Source organism: Nyctibius grandis, chromosome 21 (assembly GCF_013368605.1).
Source record: "Nyctibius grandis isolate bNycGra1 chromosome 21, bNycGra1.pri, whole genome shotgun sequence".
Lineage (NCBI taxonomy): Eukaryota > Metazoa > Chordata > Aves > Nyctibiiformes > Nyctibiidae > Nyctibius > Nyctibius grandis.
In genome coordinates, this window is record NC_090678.1 from 2703196 (window position 1) to 2723912 (window position 20717).

Genomic DNA, 20717 nt, shown 5'->3' on the forward strand with positions numbered 1-20717 from the left:
TTGAGTGCATCAGCTCTTAAATTTGTAAAAGTTTGTGTGCATGCGTGTTGGTATATTCGGTGCGTACATTCCTAACATTCCACAAAATATCTCAAGTGAAGATGAAACAACATTCTGAAGGTGTTTCAGTTTACAGAGAAAACAGAATGTGATTAGTCACACGGTTGTGTTCTTAGTGTTCTTGGCTTAATTTGCATGAAATTTAATTTACAAGCTGTAATCTTAAAAGCTCTTTTTTAAAAATAGTATTAACTGATCATAAAAATAACATTAAAATTAATGGACAGATTTGGGGTGGATAACAAAGTTCTTGTTATTATTTGCTGTCTTAAAGGTGAGAGCAGAAAACTTAAAAAAAGAGAAAGATATCTTGAAGATGTCAGATGTGCGTTTGACTCAGCAACGTGAGTCTTTATTAGCTGAACAAAGAGGACAGAACTTGCTGCTTACTAATTTGCGAACTATTCAGGTATGTGGTATTATTCTTATGTCCAAGTTTGGTCTGTCTTTCAAGAGTTTTCAATAAATACCCATCGAAATTGAATAAAACAGTCATGGGATTAGGTCTTAAAGTGGATTTTTTTTCTCTTTTATTACAAATTGACACTGAACATAAAATATTGAGCAACTTATTTAAGTGGGTTTGTTATTCCTATACTAAATTATGATACTCTGTTACTTACCTGGTTAAAGTCCTGAGAATTTTGAGTCGATGAGAAGGGTTTTCACAGTAAAATGGAAACAAAACACATGAAACAAAGTGAAAGGAAAAAATCTGTATGTTGATTTTTATGACAGCCTGCCTTAGTAGTTTATTTTATCATTGTTTTAAGGTATATTTACACTTTTATATCTTCTATTATAAGATATTTTGACTCTTAGAGTATAAATATTTAAGGTTGCATATTTTATCGTGTGACTGAATTCTGTTTCTGTAGTAGATCTTTTAGGTTTTTTTAATCCCTGGAATTAGACTGCATGGATAATAGATTTTCTTCTAATAATTCTTGTCGTATCAATGTTATTAAAAAAATCTTTCAAAACAAAGTCGTACATTGTAAGTGCTACTCTGCATAATTTGCTGTATCTACCTATTGTTGCTTGCTCCCTGCAGTAATTATTTTGTGGATGGGAGAAGTGTTGTGACAACTTTGTATGAAGTGCTGCAGTAATTCAGAAGAAAATTATTAAAGTGCATTGTAAGCATAGTGCATTGTGCTCTTTTATCAGGGAATACTGGAGAGGTCTGAGACAGAAACAAAACAAAGACTCAATAATCAGATAGAAAAGCTAGAGCGGGAGATATCTCAGCTGAAGAAGAAACTAGAAAGTGAGGTGGAACAAAGACATTCCCTTACCAAAAATCAAGAGGTAAGTGTAATTCTAAATGTGCTAAACTTGTTTTAGTGAAGGTAAAGCCACATTTGCATGGCTTCTGCCAGCTTACGGTGCGTTGTTTTTCATATGTGAAATTTATAAACATATTTGGGTTTTGTGCCATTTGTGAATAGTTACAAGTTTAAGAAAGTCGTGTTTTCAGGTTCATATCCTGGATCTTAAGAGGCAACTCGAGACTGAGACAAACCGTCACATTAGCACAAAGGAACTTTTAAAGAATGCCCAGAAAGAAACTGCGATGTTGAAACAGCAGCTTAACAACACGGAGGCTCAGCTAGCATCTCAGTCGTCACAGAGGGCTCCAGGGAAAGGTAAGATGGTTTTCTACATTGAATTTCTCTTTATGTTAAACTTGGCTGTCTGCAGAATGGTGAAATTCATAATAATTAGAATTAGGAGGACAGTACACTAAATAATAAACCTCTTCATTATTACAATCACATATTCAAACAAATGATAACCAGGATGATTTATTAAAGTAAAATTTATGTTCAAGCAGTCTTTGACAAAGGGGAAAAATAAAACTTAAAGGATCTCTTTTATTTTTATTTGAAACAACTTAAGTCTATTAGGTTACTTATTTTTAAATAGCCAGGTTTTTTTAATCTGAATCAACAATGTTTCTTGTAAGCCACTATTTTGGTTAGGGCTGGCATTTTTATTTAGGGAAACTTTGTGAGGATGATGTTTTTTTCCATGTTGTTATCCTAAAGAGAGTTCAAATTTCAACAGAGCAGTGGTTTAAAAACCTGAATTAAACTTCATCGGTTAATGAATGTGTTCTAATATTATAGGTCAGCCTAATGCAAATGAAGATGTGGATGATCTTGTAAGTCGACTAAGACAAGCTGAAGAACAAGTTAATGACCTGAGAGAAAGACTCAAGACTAGTTCTAGTAATGTGGAGCAGTACAGGGCCATGGCTCTTAGTCTAGAGGAATCCCTTAATAAGGAAAAACAAGTAAGTAGTTACCATTGTTTATTAGAGCAAAAACAGAAACAAAATGAAAGATATTTTTTTTTGTACTACAGTACTGTGTGTAGGATTGTATGAGGAATTACAATGAAACTAAAGTTAGTTTAGAAGGCATTAGAATGTAATGTAATAAGACCATATTGTAGACAATTTTATTAAAAACACTTTTAATCATGGCAATATTAAACCTTTTTGCAGCATATTTTTTAAAAAGTTGAATCGTAAATGTGACTCAAAGCTGTATTCTGCCAATGTCTTCAAAACAGGGGAATTGACTTTGATCACAGGGTTATAAGAAAGAGTTTTTAAATGATTAAAAATATTAATTAGCTCTCAGTCAAAGGCAGTTAAATTCACACCTTCTGCATCAATAAGGTTTTCTGTGATGCAAAAGAACGGTCTGTATGTGGTATTCATGGGAAAAGCTTAAGAGTGACCTTCTAATCTGTCACACACTCCACCGTGCTGATGGTGAAGGAAGCATGTTCTTCCAAGCTGTCAAACATATCAAAATAAGATGGATTGAGGAAACAGAATTCTCATTTTCTACTGAAGTTACAGCAGTGCTGTTTGTCTAGTGTCCAAGTTCTCTGCTGGTCTCTGAGTTCTGTTACTGTAAAAACTTTATCATGGCTTGATGGGCTTTAACAATATTGCAGATTCTAGTGTGTGATAAAAAGATATTCTGGCTACTGCACATTTGAGTGCAGTCACCTAAAACTTTTCTTAGGTGTTGCAGCTTTGAAGGGGAAAAAAAAAGAAAAAATTTCAATGCTGTTTGTGATTCTCCACATTTTCAGTGCTGTTGTTCTAAATGAGATGCTGAGAATACCTATTCTGGCTTTAAATTGTTAATAAAATACTGATTTCACATCAGAATACCTTATTTAAAGGAAAAAAAATTGATCTCTTATGATGGATTTTAATGAAGGTGACAGAGGAAGTTCGTGCAACAGTTGAAGCTCGTCTGAAGGAGTCTTCAGAGTATCAAGCACAGCTAGAAAAGAAGCTGATGGAGTCAGAGAAAGAAAAGCAAGAACTGCAAGAGGAGAAGCGTAAAGCTGTGGAGAATATGGAACAACAGGTATGCACTGAACGCCCCAACTCCCTTGTAGAGAGTCCACAAGAATGTGCTTTTACATAATTCCCTAAACTTCAGTTTGTTTTCACTGTATAGTAGCATCCAAAACTAAAGCCTTTAGGAGGTACAAAAGGCTGACTAAATCTGTGAGAGGTTTCCAGACATGAGTAGTACATTAACCTTATTGCCTTGTTAGGGTGATTGTGTATTTAAAGCTGTCACTATCTTCCTGAACGTTGAGCACAGTTTGCAGAAAAACCTGAGTAAAAGCCTTGGAGAAAGGTTTCAGAAAACCCTTTTAGGAACCTGAGCCAAAACCAAATCTGTAGCGTGCACGTCTTTTAAAACCAGAGTGGTCTGTGCCCTTATTTGTCTGGTTTATATTTGGGGTCTTAACTGCGGTTGAAAGAAACAAGGTGACTGCAACTAGAATTACTGCAGGCCCAACTCTGAAAGAACAGTAATGTATTTTTACCAGGAAGGAGCTGTGTATATTACTAAGTCAAAAATCTTGAAAGTGTTTTTCTTTAGATTAAAATTAGTATTTAAAAAAAAAATAATGAAATAACCACCCTTTGGTCTACATTTTTCATGACTGTCTACATTCAAAGCCTTGCTGTGTTCAATACTCTGTAAAATACTTTGTGATTTAGTCTTGGTTTTGTTCTTATTTTGGTTTTTTTTGTGTTTCCTCCTCCCTCATTGCTGTAGCTATCAGAACTAAAGAAGAGTCTGTCAGCCGTGCAATCAGAAGTTCAGGAAGCTCTTCAGAGAGCCAGCGCAGCTCTAAATAATGAACAGCAAGCCAGACGTGACTGCCAGGAGCAAGTATGTTTGTAGTATTTGCCTGGTTTAGCCAAAGGTAGTAAACTTAATGTTAGTTTTTTGTTGTTTCTTAGTTGAACTCAACACGTTTTTTAAAGGTAGTGCTGCTCATTAGAGACTTGTGGAGACGAGAAAAGTGCTGTGAGACCACTTTCTCTATTGTGAACAGCTGTTTGTTTAATGCTTCATTTTTCTACCTGCTGAAGCATCGTGGTAATATCAACTAGACTGACTTTGAATACAAAGTTGTATTGCAAGCACAGTTTGTGTCATGTTTAAGAAAACAACAAGTGCAATGGACTGCTGTTTCTAAGGTCTGTTTCGTTCTGTAAAAAAATTGGTTGGGGAATGTAATTAACTGTTTTTAATTAATTGCTACCTCAGTCTCCTGAGGGAGCAGCAAAAAAGAAAACTGAACTCTCACAAGACAATGGGGAAGATATCTTTCTAACCCAAAACATAATTGTCATCTTTTAAAAGTGTGGGGCAGTGATATTTAGCAGCACCTGATAAGATTGTTCTGTTACTGTTTTTTAAAGGGAGTCTACTTCTCTGCAGGTGAGAATTCCAGCAACAGTGATTGGTGTAAAGGATGTAGAAAAACTTTTGGCTGTTGTTTAATCCAACCCAAAATTTGGCAGACAGGCAGTTCCATTTTTTTCAGCTAATACTATGACCATAGTCTGTCCTGAGCTTTTTAACCTTACGCAATAAATATCTTTGCCCATATTCACATGTAGAAGTAACCACTGGATGTTCTTAGACTAATACCTGCCTGTATGCAGAATCTACAGCAAGAGGTTTAATTGTAGAGTAACTACAGAGAGTGTGTCCTCCTGCTAGTCACTCAAAGAAAATTATTTCAAAATTAATTTTTCTTAAAAATATTAATTTCTCTTAAGGCAACTGTCCTAAGCTTATCCATTTTTTTTTTTTTCACTTGAGAACGACAGAGGTTTTGGCCAGTGGTTTTCTTTTTGATTAGTGGTCACTGATTTTCTCTAGAATTTGAGAATCTCTTTATACGTGTCAAACATAATAACGTTAAAGGTAACAATCTATTTTTTATATTTTTCTGCAGGCAAAGATGGCTTCTGAAGCTCAAAATAAATATGAACGGGAATTAATGCTTCATGCTGCCGATGTTGAAGCATTACAGGCTATTAAAGACCAAGTTGCCAAGAACACAGCTGTAAGGCAACAGCTGGAGGAAGCTGCTCGGAAAGCTGAGTCTGAATTGTTAGAGTGCAAAGCCTCCTGGGAAGAGAGAGAGAGAATGATCAAGGTATGACTGTTTTTATGGTTTCAGTGGGGTTTTTCAGTTAACAGAAATTCAGCCACAGAATTCACAGCCATTGAATAATTTTGTTGTAGGATGAAGCTTCAAAACTTGCATCCCGCTGTGAAGATTTGGAAAAACAAAATCGATTATTACATGAACAGCTGGAAAGTCTGAGTGATAAGATGGTGACTTCCATGAAAGAAGCCATGCCAACTGCAGTGAATGTTTCTCTCAATGAGGAAGGCAAATCCCAGGAGCAAATCTTAGAAATTCTTAGGTAAATTATCTCTGGGCTCATTCTCTTGGTGGTTATAAGTTGCCGAATTAAATAGTTCTGTATTGTTTTATATTTGAAGGATAATGTATGAAATTTAAGCACTTTTTTGCTAGGTGGTTGTACTGTGTCAGTAACTAATAGAGGAGATTTCTTTCTCTCCTAGGAAAACAATGTGAGTCAATTATGACAGGAAGCTAAATCAGTTTTTAGCAAATGTGATTGGCAAGAAAGTTTCATAGAGGTGATTTTTTTTTTCTCATTGTGGTTTTTAGGGGGTTTATTTAGATTTTCAAGAATTTTTATCTAGGTTTTTCTTTTTGATCTTTCTGAACCGATTTCGATACTCAGACTTTCAGATATAAGATGCTTCAAATTAAAATGCTTTGTCTTGCATTTTCATTGCCATGATATGTTGTTCATTTTCTTACTGCAGATTTATACGTCGAGAAAAGGAGATTGCAGAAACTAGATTTGAGGTGGCCCAGGTGGAGAGTTTGCGGTACCGTCAGAGAGTGGAGCACCTGGAAAGGGAACTCCAGGAACTGCAGGACAGCCTCAATGCTGAGAGAGAGAAGGTGCAGGTATGGCTGGGTATTATTGCTTATGATTTCAGTAAGTAGAGAGGGCTGTTCTCTATGTTCTACTCTTAGTCTTTGCTGCCTGTGCCCAAAAATGAAGTTTTGGAAGAACTGGGAGCTTTTAAACTGGGGTTGCTGTAAAGCCAAATGGAGGGTCTTGTTCTGAGTCCTGTGAAGCAGTGTGGCAATTCCAAAATCACATCAATAGGGAAAATAAAGATATTTCTCTCCATTTTTTTCTGATCTCCCGTTTCTGAAGCGGTATTTACTTGTTTTGAATGTACATGTGAGATAATGGGTGCCATGATAGGTTTCCAAGATGGTGTTATGCCGGATCCAGGTAAGTATATATGCATGTGCAAGCAAAACAAATGACTGAGTTAAATCTTTTCAAAAGGTAACAGCAAAAACCATTGCACAGCATGAAGAATTAATGAAAAAAACTGAGACCATGAACGTATTGATAGAAACCAACAAGATGCTGAGAGAAGAGAAGGAGAGACTAGAACAAGATCTACAACAAGTTCAAGCAAAGGTTAGTACTGAGGTTCATGTAAATTTTTTAGACATTCAAGCTGATGAGTTAGTGTCTGGATATCCCATTGCTAATTACAGTAAATACATGATTTAGATTGTGATTATTCCCTTACAATCAGCATTTATCTTTGGCTAGAGGGGTATACAAGTAACAAGGATATTATCAGCAGATAAATGAAAAATGGCACAGGAATACATATAAAGCAGACCACAGCTTTATTAAGAGTTTAAAAGGGAGATACATGCCTCTTCCCATTTCTACACACCAGCTATTTTAATGGAATCCAGTGCAGTGTTGCTTGACATCTAACATGCAATTAATATTCCAGTGAGTGAGAATCTAAGATTGTGAAGTTGTACCTGTATTTTTTTTCTCTCTGTAGGATCATCCCCTGCTCTTGCTCCTCATCCTTCTCCCTGCCCCCATCTGGCCACTGAAAGGCAGAGAGTTGGAAAAAATGCTATATCATGACTTCTTGAGGGCGTTGGTTTTGCCCTCTCTGTCCCTCTTACCATCATTGTTCAAGGCCTACCATGTTCCATTTCCTTCAGTCTCGTAAGATCCAGAGAGTTTAATCTCCAAACTGTGTTTTTTTCAGGTACGCAAGCTTGAGGCGGACATTCTACCTCTACAAGAGTCTAATGCTGAACTGAGTGAGAAAAGTGGAATGTTGCAGGCAGAGAAAAAGCTGTTGGAAGAAGATGTTAAACGCTGGAAAGCCCGGACTCAGGTGGGGAATGCATGTTTCCAAAGGTGATGTTGGTGGGGGGGAGAAGAATTAAAAGGAGAGTTCTAAATTTGCTTAAAAACAACAACAAAGAAATTTATTTGAATTATAAAGCATCGTTTATGCAGCTCCAAATAGGCGATTTTAATTCATAGGCATCCAAATCAAAATGCAAAAGCAGTAGCTTGAATTTAAAAGAGATTTTCTGGATATAACTGCATAATCATTTTACGAAAATGCAAACTATTTTCTCAACCTTTCAGCATTTATTGAGTCAACAGAAGGACACTGATCTCGAAGAGTATCGGAAGCTGCTTTCAGAGAAGGAGGCAAACACCAAGCGGATACAACAAATGAGTGAAGAAACAGGCAGGCTTAAAGCAGAAATAGCCAGGTGTGGTATAAGCCAATTAGTAAAAAGTTTTGTGCAAAGTAAAATATTTTAAATAAAGCTGTATCTGGAAGTCTAATTTTTTAACTGTCTCCATGTAACTATGAAACCTTTGGTGTTCTTACTGTAGCTTGATAATACACAGGTAAAATGAAGTGAGAATTGTTTTGGAAGTGTTCTTTTAGTGGAACTTATGCTAAATTAGTGTATGGTAGAATAACTTGTATTGAATAATTGTGAATAATTTGTATCTAGGATTTTGTATTGCAAAATCCTAGAAAACATAATTCACTACAGATTATGCCTGTGATATTACGTAAATGAGGAATATTGAAATGTATTAATTATTTCAAACATCTCATTTGCATCTTCCTCCAATCTCTTGTTCTTTAGAACTAATGCATCCTTGACTACAAGCCAGAATCTTGTTCAGAGCCTGAAGGATGAGGTAGCTAAAATAAGAACAGAAAAAGACACTTTGCAGAAAGAACTAGATGCTAAAGCTGCCGACATACAGGAAAAAGTGAAGACTATAACACAGGTCAAGAAAATTGGGCGCAGGTACAAGACCCAGTATGAGGAGCTGAAAGCACAGCATGATAAGGTAGATACACTTTTTCTTTGTTTGCAAAGAAATTCTATTTTAAAAGTATGTTTTCATCTAGAGTCATGTATAATCTAGCTAATGATCTTCACGTTCCCCTAGTATAATATTGTATGGATACTTATCTGTGAAGAGAAAGGCAGAAAATTACATTGTTTGTTCTGCTGTTAGCTCTAGCTGCCAGAAAGCTTGAGCTGCATGTCACTTAATACTTTACAGCATTCCTAACAGAACTTCAGAGTTCATTATAATTCCTGGGGTTTGTCCAGAACTTCTTAAACCATCAGTTTGCACACAGAAGCAACTTGTGAAAGTAATGACATACTAATCAGATAGTACCCTTTACCCTGATACCTCTTGACATATTTCAGATGGTTGCCGAAGCATCAACTCAGTCTTTTGTAGAACAACAAGAAGAACAAGTTTCTGTCCAGGAAGTACAAGAGCTGAAAGACACTCTCAGTCAAGCTGAAGTGAAGACCAAGGCTTTGGAGGCTCAGGTTGAAAGTTTACAAAAGGTGAGAACAGAGTGAACAAGGTAAGAACAGTGAGCAATTTTGGAGTGCTGTACTGCAACCTTAAATGCCTAACTATGAAGAATGTGAGGGTGTTTTTCTGTGTCTGTACACATGCATGCACAGAAAATGTGAAGTGACCTATTTGTGGAAAAGAGGGACCTTAAACCTGATTTAAATCCTGTGTCTAGCGTGTCTCACACTGTTTCTTGGAATAAATAAGTGGGAAAGAGAATGTTATTCGCTCGGCTTGCATTCAGAGAGGACTGGACTCCTCCATTGTTGATTAGAAGCGTTTTAACCTTAATACAGTGGCCAGCTAATACTAGGTCCTTGGAGCTTGTTACGCTGTATATTTGCCAAAGTAGGTGGTCATGGCCAATAGCTGCAATCTCTCTCTCTCTAATATAGACTATAGCAGAAAAGGAAACTGAAGTTAGAAGTCTTCAGGAGCAGATAACACAGCTACAATCAGAACTTGCTCGTTTTCATCAAGATCTGCAAGAGAAGACTACGCAGGAAGAGCAGCTCAGGCAACAGATCACTGAGAAGGAAGAGAAAACTAGGAAGACCTTGCTTGCGGCCAAGCAGAAAATTGCCCAGTTAGCTGGTATTACTATATTTTTTCTGTCCTTAAGGTGTCTTCTTCTGTTTGGGTTTTTGGTTATTCCTATGGAAAAGCATTTAGACCGGATGCTTAGGAAAATATGGCCTACTTCATATTTTACTTAAAAGCTTTTTCTAGCATAGGTATTCCAGGAATTGTTCTAAAACTTAACATTTCATTCCTTCAGGAGATGCTAAAAGTATATTACTAGCTGTACACTGGAGGTAAAAAAAGTTTTGCTTAGTTTTGGCCAGCCAACGTGATAACCCCCATTTTTTTTATCCTTTTGTTGATTAGAGCAGATTGACCCTACTAACAACTGAGGTAATTCTCCCCTTCCCCTTTGCCTTCACAAAGTGTACAGGTGCAAAACATACTGCCTCCTCTATTTCTAATTGATGTTGAGAGGAATGATGGTGTAAGAACTTGTTGAAAACGTCATGTTCTTTTGTGACTACTTCTTCATTTAATTTTTTATTTCTATATATTTATTATATTTTTTTTATTTTTAATTTATTTTTATTTAATTGCAATTAAATAGAAAAATGGCGTGTGAAAATTAAAATTACCTCTAAGAGCTCCTTTGAGAGCTCAGCGTTTTTAAGATTTCAAATACTTCAGTAACCTATTAAAGCAGACAGGTATTCAGCATGCAGACACTTAGTAGGCAGCTTTACGGTGGCAAGACTGAGTTTCCTATTCAATTAGGTACAAAAGAACAGCTAACAAAAGAAAATGAAGAGTGGAAGCAAAAGAGCAGTTCATTAGAAGAGCAGAAGACTGAATTGGAGGTGCGGATGAGTGCACTCAAATCCCAGTATGAAGGTAGAATCTGCCGTCTGGAAAGAGAGCTTAGAGAGCAGCAGGAGCGGCACCACGAGCAGCGAGACGAGCCGCCGGAGTCTACAAATAAGGTGCAAAATCCTTTTAGCTGTGTGAGAGGACGTAAACAGCTTTATTTAAGCTGTTTCGTAACAGAACAACAGCTGTCAATATGAGGAGTGTTGTCCAACTTGGATTGGTTTTGTGTATACAGTAGTTAACACTCAGGACTACTTTACGTGAAGGCGTTTGTTCTAAACATCCGAAATAGCAGATGGAAATTCTTGTCATAGGAGTCCTACACTTCAGGAAAAAAAAAAAAAATTAAAAAAATACCAGAGCCCAACAAACTGTGCGCTGTTCAAGTTCCACTGTGCCCTGGCTTTGGAAAGCATAGAATCACAGACTGGTTTGGGTTGGAAGGGACCTTAAAGGCCATCTAGTTCCACCCCCCCTGCCACAGGCAGGGACATCTTCCACCAGACCAGGTTGCTCCAAGCCCCACCCAACCTGGCCTTGAACACTGCCAGGGAGGGGGCAGCCACAGCTTCTCTGGGCAACCTGGGCCAGTGTCACACCACCCTCACAGCAAAGAATTTCTTCTTAATATCTAATCTAAATCTCCCCTCTTTCAGTTTAAAACCATTCCCCCTCATCCCATCACTACTTGCCCTTGTCAAAAGCCCCTCTCCAGCTTTCCTGTAGGCCCCCTTCATAAGCAAGCTGGGTGTAGTAAGGCTTCAGAACTGAATTTAAAACTTACTCCTGCCACAGTCAGAATTCCCACTGCTAACAAGCATACAATTATATCATTCACTGTGAATCTCCCAATGAACTGTTTGTGCTCTGCTCTCTCATTTTGTATTTTGGCCTCTTCTCCCAGGCAACTAGCGCTAGGACAAGATGACACAGCCTCAAGCTTCGCCAGGGGAGGTTCAGGTTGGACATTAGGAAGCATTTCTTCTCAGCAAGGGTCATTAGCCATTGGAAGGGGCTGCCCAGGGAGGTGGTGGAGTCACCATCTCTGGAGGGGTTTAAGAAAAGACTGGCCATGGCACTTAGTGCCATGGTCTAGTTGCCATGGTGGTGTCAGGGCAATGGTTGGACTCGATGATCCCAGAGGGCTCTTCCAACCTGATTGATTCTGTGATTCTGTGATTTTTAGCCATGCGTTCAGTATGGTTCTAACTGCTGTTGCCTCAATAGCTTCAGAAGATACCTGGGGAATTACTGAATTGGGTTACATACTTGGTATGACTGGTATGATTTGTTTTGGAGAATTTGCAATAATCACAGAGTCTGACTAGGTACGCTAATGAGTCTGTTAGAGAAATGATTGTTAGTAAAGAGATGTGTCTGCTGAAGTATTTTATCAAATTCCTCGCTCTGTCTCATATGTACATGCCATGATACTTCTGTTTCTTACTTAATAGGTCCCAGAACAGCAGAGGCAAATCTCACTCAAGTCTACTCCGGCTTCAGGTGAAAGAGGAATGTGAGTTGAAGGGTTTGAGGGTTTTGCAGAGTTTGTGTTTGGTGTTCCTTAGTTTTGTCTTTATCTAGTTGCTCTTTTTTTTAGCAAACCACTGTCTCCTACGATTTTTCTTAAGCAACTTTGAAGATACTGATTGACATAATATGTTCCTCCTGTTTTCTCCGCTACATTTAATCAATAAAGCTTTTAAGCTGTTAAATTGTCATATTAACCCCCAGGATCATCGTATCTGGGAAACATAAAAGATTTTTTAAACATTCAAGATTCTTGAAGTTGTACGGGTTTGATTGTTACCTTTAACCTTTTTGGTTTTGTGGGGAGATCTTCCTTGTGCAAGAATCTCAAACTTGAGGAATGGACTGAATAGATGGTAACTCTTAACAACAGATAAAACAGTGAAATGACTAAGCTCTAAAATGGGAATTTAATTACTGTATTACTAATTTAGATAACAAACTCGCTTTCAGTTTTTATGACATCCTTTTGAAAGCAAAGCTTTCAAACATGCTGCTTAAAATTTGGCTGATCCTTGTCTCAACCAAGAGGTGATGTTGCTCTGTACTGAGTGAATCAGTTAGTTTTAATGTAAGATATATAAAGACCCAGCACAGCTAATAGTACGAGCTACCAATGGCATAGGGTGTCTGTCTGTTTTCTTGTTTATAGTTAAAAAAATTTTGGAAGACAATGCATTATGCCCTTGTCAGGCTTTTAAATTTTAAACCTTTAAAAATTAGTATTTCTGGCTACGATTATATATTTACATTTAGTATTTTTAAAATCTGCTTTCTGTGCTCCCGTGACGAAACCAATATCCTGTTTTTCAGTGCTAGCACTTCAGATCCACCAACAGCAAATATTAAACCAACTCCTGTTGTGTCAACTCCAAGTAAAGTGACTGCTGCTGCAATAGCTGGGAATAAATCTACTCCAAGAGCCAGTATCCGTCCAATGGTTACTCCTGCTACAGTCACTAATCCTACCACTACTCCAACAGCCACAGTTATGCCTACAACACAGGTGGAGACTCAGGAAGGTAAGCATTTTAGTACAGTATAGGGACCTACAGTAATCATAAATGCTACCTTTGCCTTGAAATCTCAGTAGTTATTAGTTTGAAAGTACCTCAGTTTTATTTATTGTTCCTGCATCTCTTTCAATATTGCACTTCTATGACCACTTTTGTTGTGACAAAGTTCATGATTCCTCAACTGAAGATGGGTATAAGCAACGTTAATCTGCAAAACATTGAATCTGCTTATTTAGGGCATTCTGAAATGGAGAATGTGAACTGTGTTAGATAATATGAAGACAGTTGAATGTGCTACTTTTGCCTTTCAGCTATGCAATCAGAAGGACCTGTGGAGCACGTTCCAGTGTTTGGAAGCACTAGTGGGTCTGTGCGTTCCACCAGCCCTAATGTTCAGACATCTCTCTCTCAGCCCATCTTGACTGTTCAGCAGCAGACACAAGCGACTGCTTTTGTGCAGCCCACTCAGCAAAGTCATCCTCAGATTGAGCCCGCTAATCAGGAGCCATCCCCTGCCATTGTAGAAGTTGTACAGAGCTCTCAAATAGAGAGGCCCTCCACTTCTACAGCAGTGTTTGGCACAGGTTGGTTTTATTTTATAGGCCTACCTTTTTGAATAGTTCCTTTTAAGTAGCTCCCTGTGAACCCTTGTCAAACCAGGCCTAACTTCAGCAAAAGAATTTGCTCTTTCCTGCTGCCCCACCCCCCCTTAGATTATTGCACATTTTACAAACTTCTGAGGTTAGGCTTCCTTCTTGAACCTTCAGAAATGGTACCTCTGAAATGCTGTTGTCACTTCATTCCTTGAAGTAGAAAAGAAAACCTCACGTCTGTTTATTCAGAGCAACATTAGGGTTTAATCCATTAAACCTTGCTGCCTCTGTTTCCATGGTACTGTTGGAGCAAGGTTAATTTTAGGAATTATGAGTAAGCTACTTCAGCTGGAATATAAAATATAGAGAAGAACTCTAAAGCTACTCACTGTGATACACTGTTGCACATCTGTTTGCCATACACAGTGTAGATTTTGGTGTAGAAAGTTTATTCCCCAAAATACTCTTTTGTAAACTGCTTTTTTTGTTTCCGAGCTGATACTCTGTTAAACTTTTAGGTGTACTTGTCAGAGGCAAAGCTGTTGGAAAAAATATTTTAGTTGTACCCTGAAGCTTACATTTGAGGTCAGTTGGGGTGTGGATATAGGTCCAAGAGCATAAGACTTGTAACAAAGCGGCTGATGTTTTCATGTCCTCGGAAATGACACGAGGTGATTCTGTCTGATTCTATATGTTATTGTTGAATGCAGAAAAAGAGGCCATCTTCCAGAGTAAAATACCAAACCTTTTGATTTTCTGTTTTGTACATTTGTTGTTCTGAAAATAACTGAGAGGCTATTTAAGTTTCAGCTACCCCAAGTTCTTCGCTGTCTAAACGTCCGCGAGAGGAAGAGGAGGATAACACTGTGGAAAACTCGGACCAAATGTCAGAGGAAACAGTGGATGTGCCTCTTCCAAAGAAACTGAGAAGCATCCAGAGAGTTGGACCTGAGGTGTGCAAGAACATAAAATGCTGCTACTTAACCTGTCCCATTGTAAGATTTTAATGGGAAGAGCAAGTATATTACTTCAGAGCAAGTCAGTTAATTCTTAACGTGACTTTTTACTCTGTCAGGGAGAAAGTGATTATGTTTGGGTATTGTAAAAGGCAGAGGTTAGACCAGTTGCAATGAATGACACAAATCTTAGTGAACTGTAGGGTGGAAGAGAGAGGGCGATATCCTAGCATTGAGGAGGAAGAAGTTAAAGCATTTTTCAGTGTGGTCTGGAAGGTCGTTCATTATCTACAGTTCCATCTGAAAATGAGGAAAAACTTATTTACTTTGAGAGTGCCAGAGCCCTGGCACAGGCTGCCCAGGGAGGGTGGGGAGTCTCCTTCTCTGGAGATACTCAAACCCGCCTGGACATGACCCTGTGCAACGTGCTCTGGGTGACCCTGCTTTGGCAGGGGGTTGGACTGGATGATCTCCAGAGGGCCCTTCCAACCCTTAACCATTCTGTGGAATGGGAAACCTTGATGGTTCTTTCTTGGTTCTGAAAATATTTAGAGACATTGAGGTCCAGTGAACTGGAATGGGGAAAGTGTATTTCTCCAGGGCAGAGAAATGGGGTGCTAGATAAAAGCAGAGCGAAGGAATAACAGTAAAAGGGGAACAAAATGTTGCCCATGATCTTTGTGGGAAAAGATATTTTTTTTTAAAAAGTAACAAAATCTCAAACATGTTAAAGAACCAAACTTTAGGGCTAATGATGTGTTTTAAATGAGAAAACTATATGTTTTTTCAGGAGGAAGTGACAGCAGAAGAGAGCACTGATGGTGAGGTAGAAGCTCAAACATACAATCAAGACTCACAAGACTCAATTGGAGAAGTAAGCATATTTGAAAAGGAAAAGTCTTCATTTTGGCAGAAATAGCTATCCTTAGCCCCAGTTTTATACAGTGAAATGGAGATGTAGAGGTTAAATGAGGCACAGTCTTAAAATGGAGTTGGAGTTTTCAGTTCTTCACTTACTTCTTTGGAGGACTTCTCTTTGTTTTCTGGCTTTTACAGAAAGATTTGACAAATCCTTGAGCAAGCTTAGTGTTAGATGGGTCAGGGTGTGATAAACAAAGGGGAAAAAAAGTTGGGTTTGTGCTAGTTCTGTAAAATGCCCATTGTGGCTGTGTTAGGAAAGCCAAATATAAATGAAAACTATGAATTTAATCTCCTTTTACCTCAGAAATGAGCAAAAGTTATGGTAATTCTTTAACTTGGCAAAACCTCATGCTGAGTTGTGGAATGTATTTTCTTTAAGCATTGGTGGGTGCTGAGTCTTTAGTCAGTCATTTTTCCCCCATATCTTCACGTGTTTAAAAGGTACGACAAACATTTATCTTCCCATTAAATCCCAGCTGTGTGCTTTCTATTCCACATTTCCCTTTAAATGTTCTTTAATTAACAGTGCTAGTGCTCAGTGTGGTTATCTGAATTCTGCTGCCAGACAACCATTTGCAACATTAAAGCGACATGTTCAGAAAATAATAGAATCTAGTTATCGTTCCTAAACCAAAAGTCCTGAATGAATGAGTCCCAAATATTTTTTTCTTGTTTTTTTAAAAGAGGTTGTGGGGGACTCTCCCTGATGCATTTTTGTTTTCTAAACACTTCTAGACATACTTGTCAGATTCGGTTCAAATGTTTTGAATATACATATGTGCTGAATGGAAGGAGAACTATTTGCTAGCTCTGTGTCTGGCTGTCATGTGAGTTGCATTACTGTTCCTCCAGACCAAAGAACTCTTAAAACAGCAGCTCAGAGTTCATGCTTAGAAGAGAGATGGTTGTTCCTTGATCCTGGGGAGACTTTTAGTTCTCTGTAGTTAATTGGTGCAATCATCTGTAGCATTAGACATTAGAATGGGCTGCCCAGGGAGGTGGTGGAGTCACCATCTCTGGAGGGGTTTAAGAAAAGACTGGACGTGGCACTTAGTGCCATGGTCTAGTTGACAGGGTGGTGTCAGGGCAATGGTTGGACTCGATGATCCCAGAGGTCTCTTCCAACCTGGTGGATTCTGTGATTCTGTGATTCTGTCCTCTCCTGTCTTGGTTAGTTATTAATAAGCAGCAATAACTAGTGTTTCTCTTGTAAGCATCAGATCTGTTTCTCTTCTCGTTGTCCCATCACCACTCTTGTGCACTGACAGTAACTGCAGTGTTGGTGGAGCGCTCAGAGAGTGCCTCTCTAAGTAACCAGCCCATTGTTTGGCTGGATGTGAAGTGAGGGCAGGGGGCTTCCTCAGCTGTCAGCAGTGCTCCATGTATCTATATTTGCTTATTGTGCGGGTGTTGGTGACCTGAAATAGATGGGTAAACATTTAGACAGCAGCTGTTTATGGATGTGCATTTGGATGCATCATCTATGAATACAGTGCCTGGAGAAGAGGAGGCTCAGAGGTGACCTTAGTGCAGTCTACAACTACCTGAAGGGAGGTTGTAGTGGAGTGGGAGTCGGCCTCTTCTCCCAGGCAACCAGCGATAGGACAAGAGGACACAGCCTCAAGCTTCGCCAGGGGAGGGTCAGGTTGGACATTAGGAAGCATTTCTTCTCAGCAAGGGTCATTAGGCATTGGAAGGGGCTGCCCAGGGAGGTGGTGGAGTCCCCATGTCTGGAGGTGTTTAAGACAAGACTGGACATGGCACTTAGTGCCATGATCTAGTTGCCATGGTGGTGTCAGGGCAATGGTTGGACTCGATGATCCCAGAGGTCTCTTCCAACCTGATTGATTCTGTGATTCTGTAGTGATGGCACCCATCCCAAATCAGATTTGGAAGTGAAGGACAAAGTGCTTGTGTTGTAGACCAGGCCTCTGTTTGGTCAAGGTTGAGAGGAATGGAAACAGAAGACTCTTACAAATACAATGGACACTTTCTGGAGAACATTTTAAAAATTGTATATGCTGCATTTCATTTTGTTTCTTCTGGTAATTTACTTTTATCTTTTACAGGGTGTTACACAGGGAGAGTACACTCCCATGGAGGATAGTGAAGAAACTTCCCAGTCTATCCCAATAGATCTTGGACCTCTTCAGTCAGATCAGCAAAATACTTCTTCATCTCAGGATGGTCAATCCAAGAGAGATGATGTCATTGTAATTGATAGTGATGATGAAGATGATGATGATGAAGAAAACGAAGGCGAGCAGGAGGTGTGTATATCATGGAATTACTTTATTTATGTACTACTTTATTTCTGATGTTGTCTTTGATCAGAGGTAAAGCTCACCTGGCAGGACTAATTTAATCAAAATAATTTTTTTTTGACTGTATAAATAGTCTGTATTTATATAGCCTGAACTTCTGGTGTTTTAAAGATACTTGCTCATTCAGCTGGGTTTTTTTGAGGTAATAAAATTCCACAATGCCTCTAGATTATCTATGACTATTCAACGTACAAGGGTGGCCTCTGTGAGGAGAGGCTGGGGGCTGCCCTGTGCCAAAGACAGCCTATTCCAGCTGGCTCCACAGTGCCCCACCGCAGGATACAGCTGAGCCCATCAGCTGGTGAGAACATACATAATAAGAAAGGGCGAAATGCTGCATGGCAGTGTTAGTGTGAGGAGGGGCAAAACAAATGTGAGGAACAATCCTATGAACACCAAGGTCAAAGAAGAATGAGGAGGTGCCCCAGGCGTTGGAGCAGATACTCCTTGTAACCCATGGAAGAGGCCATGATGGAGCAAGTGTTTCCCTGCAGTCTGTGGAGAGGAGGATATTCCCTGGAGGAAACTGCAGCCCATGGAGGAGTAGGCTCTGCTGCCAGGAACTGTGGCCCGTAGAGAGGAGCCACTGCAGGAGCAGGTTTATCCTGATGGACAGCAGCCTTTCAGTGGGAAGGACGCACTGCTGGAGTAGTTCTTGAAGGACTGCAGTGTGTGGAGATGACCCAGACTGGAGCAGGGAGAAAAAGTGTGAGGAGGAAGGAGTAGCAGAAAGCAACTGTTATGGACTGACCACAGCTTCCCATTCCTTGTCCCCTCTGCCCTGTTTGGGCTGGGGGAGGAGGAAGAGGAGTTGGGAACGAGGGAGTGAAGTTGAGCCTAGGAAGAAGAGGAGGGTGGGGGGAAGGTGTTCTAGTTTTTGTTTGCTTCTTACCAGCCAACTCTATTTTTAATTGGCAACAAATTAAATTAATTTTGCCCAAGACGAATCTGTTTTGCCCATAATGGTAATTGGTAAGTGATCTGCCTGCCTTTATCTTGACCCTCAAGCTTTTCCATCTTATTTTCTACCCTTGTCCTGTTGAAGAGGGAGTGAGGGAGTGGCTGGGTGGGTGTCTGGCAGCAATTGAAAAATACATACATCTGCTCTGTTGATAATAAATGCTGAATATCTTCAGAAAGTGATCCACAGACAGAGGTGGTCTGTGTACCACAAAGTGAAATGTACCACTTCAGGATTTGAAATCACTTCACTACCATTTCCACACTTCCTTAAGGCTTTTTTATGGTCTCATCATAGGACTATGAGGATGAGGAAGAGGAAGACGAGGATGATGATGAAGACACAGGGATGGGAGATGAAGGTGATGACAGTAATGAAGGAACTGGTAGTGCTGATGGTAATGACGGATATGAAGCAGATGATGCTGAGGTGAGATTTGTACCTTTTTTTTTTATAGCCTGTTAAATTTCTTGGAATTGGTGTTGTAATGCATCTGCACAGATTTGAATAATAAAGAGAAATTCGTAGTGTGAATTCATCCCAGAAAATGGAGGCTGTTAGTAGGTGAGAGACATTTCTGTTACAACTGGTGTTTTCACAAGAAAAGTCAACTCTGAATGTTTAAGAGGGCTGAATGAAAATGCAAACTACAGGAGCCAGCAGCAAACACTGTAGTTGCAGAGGTAGTAAGGCAGTTTTGTCAAAAGCTGGATATTTCATTGTCTATTGTTATTAAATGGTGATGGCTACATTGTTCATGTTTGTTTGTGTACAGATATGCAAAACTTCTGAAATTTCATAGTTGTGTACATTTACCTGACTTTGTAGATATTTACAGTAATATTAAGATTTTCATATATTTTACCTTGTTTACTTGCTCAACACTTTTTTGACTGCTTTTATATTCTCTTTACAGCCTGTAAGTTGTTTAGTGCTAACTCATATTATGTTTATGTGTTTTTTTAGGGTGCTGATGGTACAGATCCTGGAACAGAAACTGAGGAAAGCATGGGAGGAGGTGAAAGCAACCAGAGGGCAGCAGATTCTCAAAACAGTGGTATGGTTATTCCACGTTTCTTCAAAGTCTGTGTCTGTAGGGGGGGGAAATGCAGAAGTTGTTTTGCGTATGTTAAAATATGCACTAAAGACCACTTTAACCTGAAATGTAGATACTTTTGCAATATTATTTTCTGGATATATTCTGCATTCCTTTGAAAACCCCACAAGCTCTGGTTCCTATGGAAACTGCTGTTGCTCAGGAGATTAATCTCTCTTTAAATCAGCACTTGAATAATCAACAGTTTGTTCCGGTGCTAGTGTTGATGTAGCTGGCACGAGTCCTCTTTTAAGTGATTTTAAATAACTGTACTGAGCTGTCCCCACTCTTGCAAGGGTAAAAAAGTCTGTGTTAATGCGGTAGCAGGATTTGAAGATTTGCCTTCTTGTTTTCAGCTCAGTTTGATGGGTTTACTCCTCTGTACTTCTGTATGCTTTAGGAGAAGGGAGTACGAGCGCTGCGGAGTCCACTTTTCCTCATGAAAGCTCAAGAGAACAGCAGCCGTCTTCTGCCTCAGAGAGACAGACCCCTCGACACCCACAGTCACCACGCAGACCACCACATCCACTGCCCCCACGACTAACTATTCATGCTCCTCCTCAAGAACTGGGCCCCCCGGTACAGGTATAAACTATCACCAGTGGTTCAGGAGACTTTTAAAAATTACTGTATGATTTCATCTAAGTAAAACCAAAGTACTCTGCCTATTGTAGAAAGAGATGACACCTATTTAGGCATCCTAAAAATGGTAGCTGAGCA

At 39.2% G+C, this 20717-nt stretch overlaps 1 protein-coding gene across 4 annotated transcripts in view; it reads left to right on the forward strand.

Annotated features, from left to right (window-relative positions):
- The window catches only part of TPR (translocated promoter region, nuclear basket protein), a 45866-nt gene that overhangs the window by 15692 nt on the left and 9457 nt on the right, over positions 1-20717 (forward strand). For all 4 annotated transcript variants that reach the window (XM_068416786.1, XM_068416789.1, XM_068416790.1 and 1 more), the window contains exons 19-43: positions 335-469; positions 1231-1371; positions 1541-1709; positions 2193-2359; positions 3306-3458; positions 4167-4283; positions 5362-5565; positions 5655-5839; positions 6273-6420; positions 6815-6952; positions 7554-7685; positions 7946-8076; positions 8467-8677; positions 9049-9195; positions 9604-9802; positions 10508-10713; positions 12055-12116; positions 12944-13152; positions 13458-13730; positions 14544-14692; positions 15486-15569; positions 17686-17886; positions 19199-19330; positions 19868-19958; positions 20398-20582. In XM_068416786.1, the coding sequence (XP_068272887.1) occupies positions 335-469; positions 1231-1371; positions 1541-1709; positions 2193-2359; positions 3306-3458; positions 4167-4283; positions 5362-5565; positions 5655-5839; positions 6273-6420; positions 6815-6952; positions 7554-7685; positions 7946-8076; positions 8467-8677; positions 9049-9195; positions 9604-9802; positions 10508-10713; positions 12055-12116; positions 12944-13152; positions 13458-13730; positions 14544-14692; positions 15486-15569; positions 17686-17886; positions 19199-19330; positions 19868-19958; positions 20398-20582 (3969 nt within the window). The remainder of the gene's footprint in view (positions 1-334; positions 470-1230; positions 1372-1540; positions 1710-2192; positions 2360-3305; positions 3459-4166; positions 4284-5361; positions 5566-5654; positions 5840-6272; positions 6421-6814; positions 6953-7553; positions 7686-7945; positions 8077-8466; positions 8678-9048; positions 9196-9603; positions 9803-10507; positions 10714-12054; positions 12117-12943; positions 13153-13457; positions 13731-14543; positions 14693-15485; positions 15570-17685; positions 17887-19198; positions 19331-19867; positions 19959-20397; positions 20583-20717) is intronic.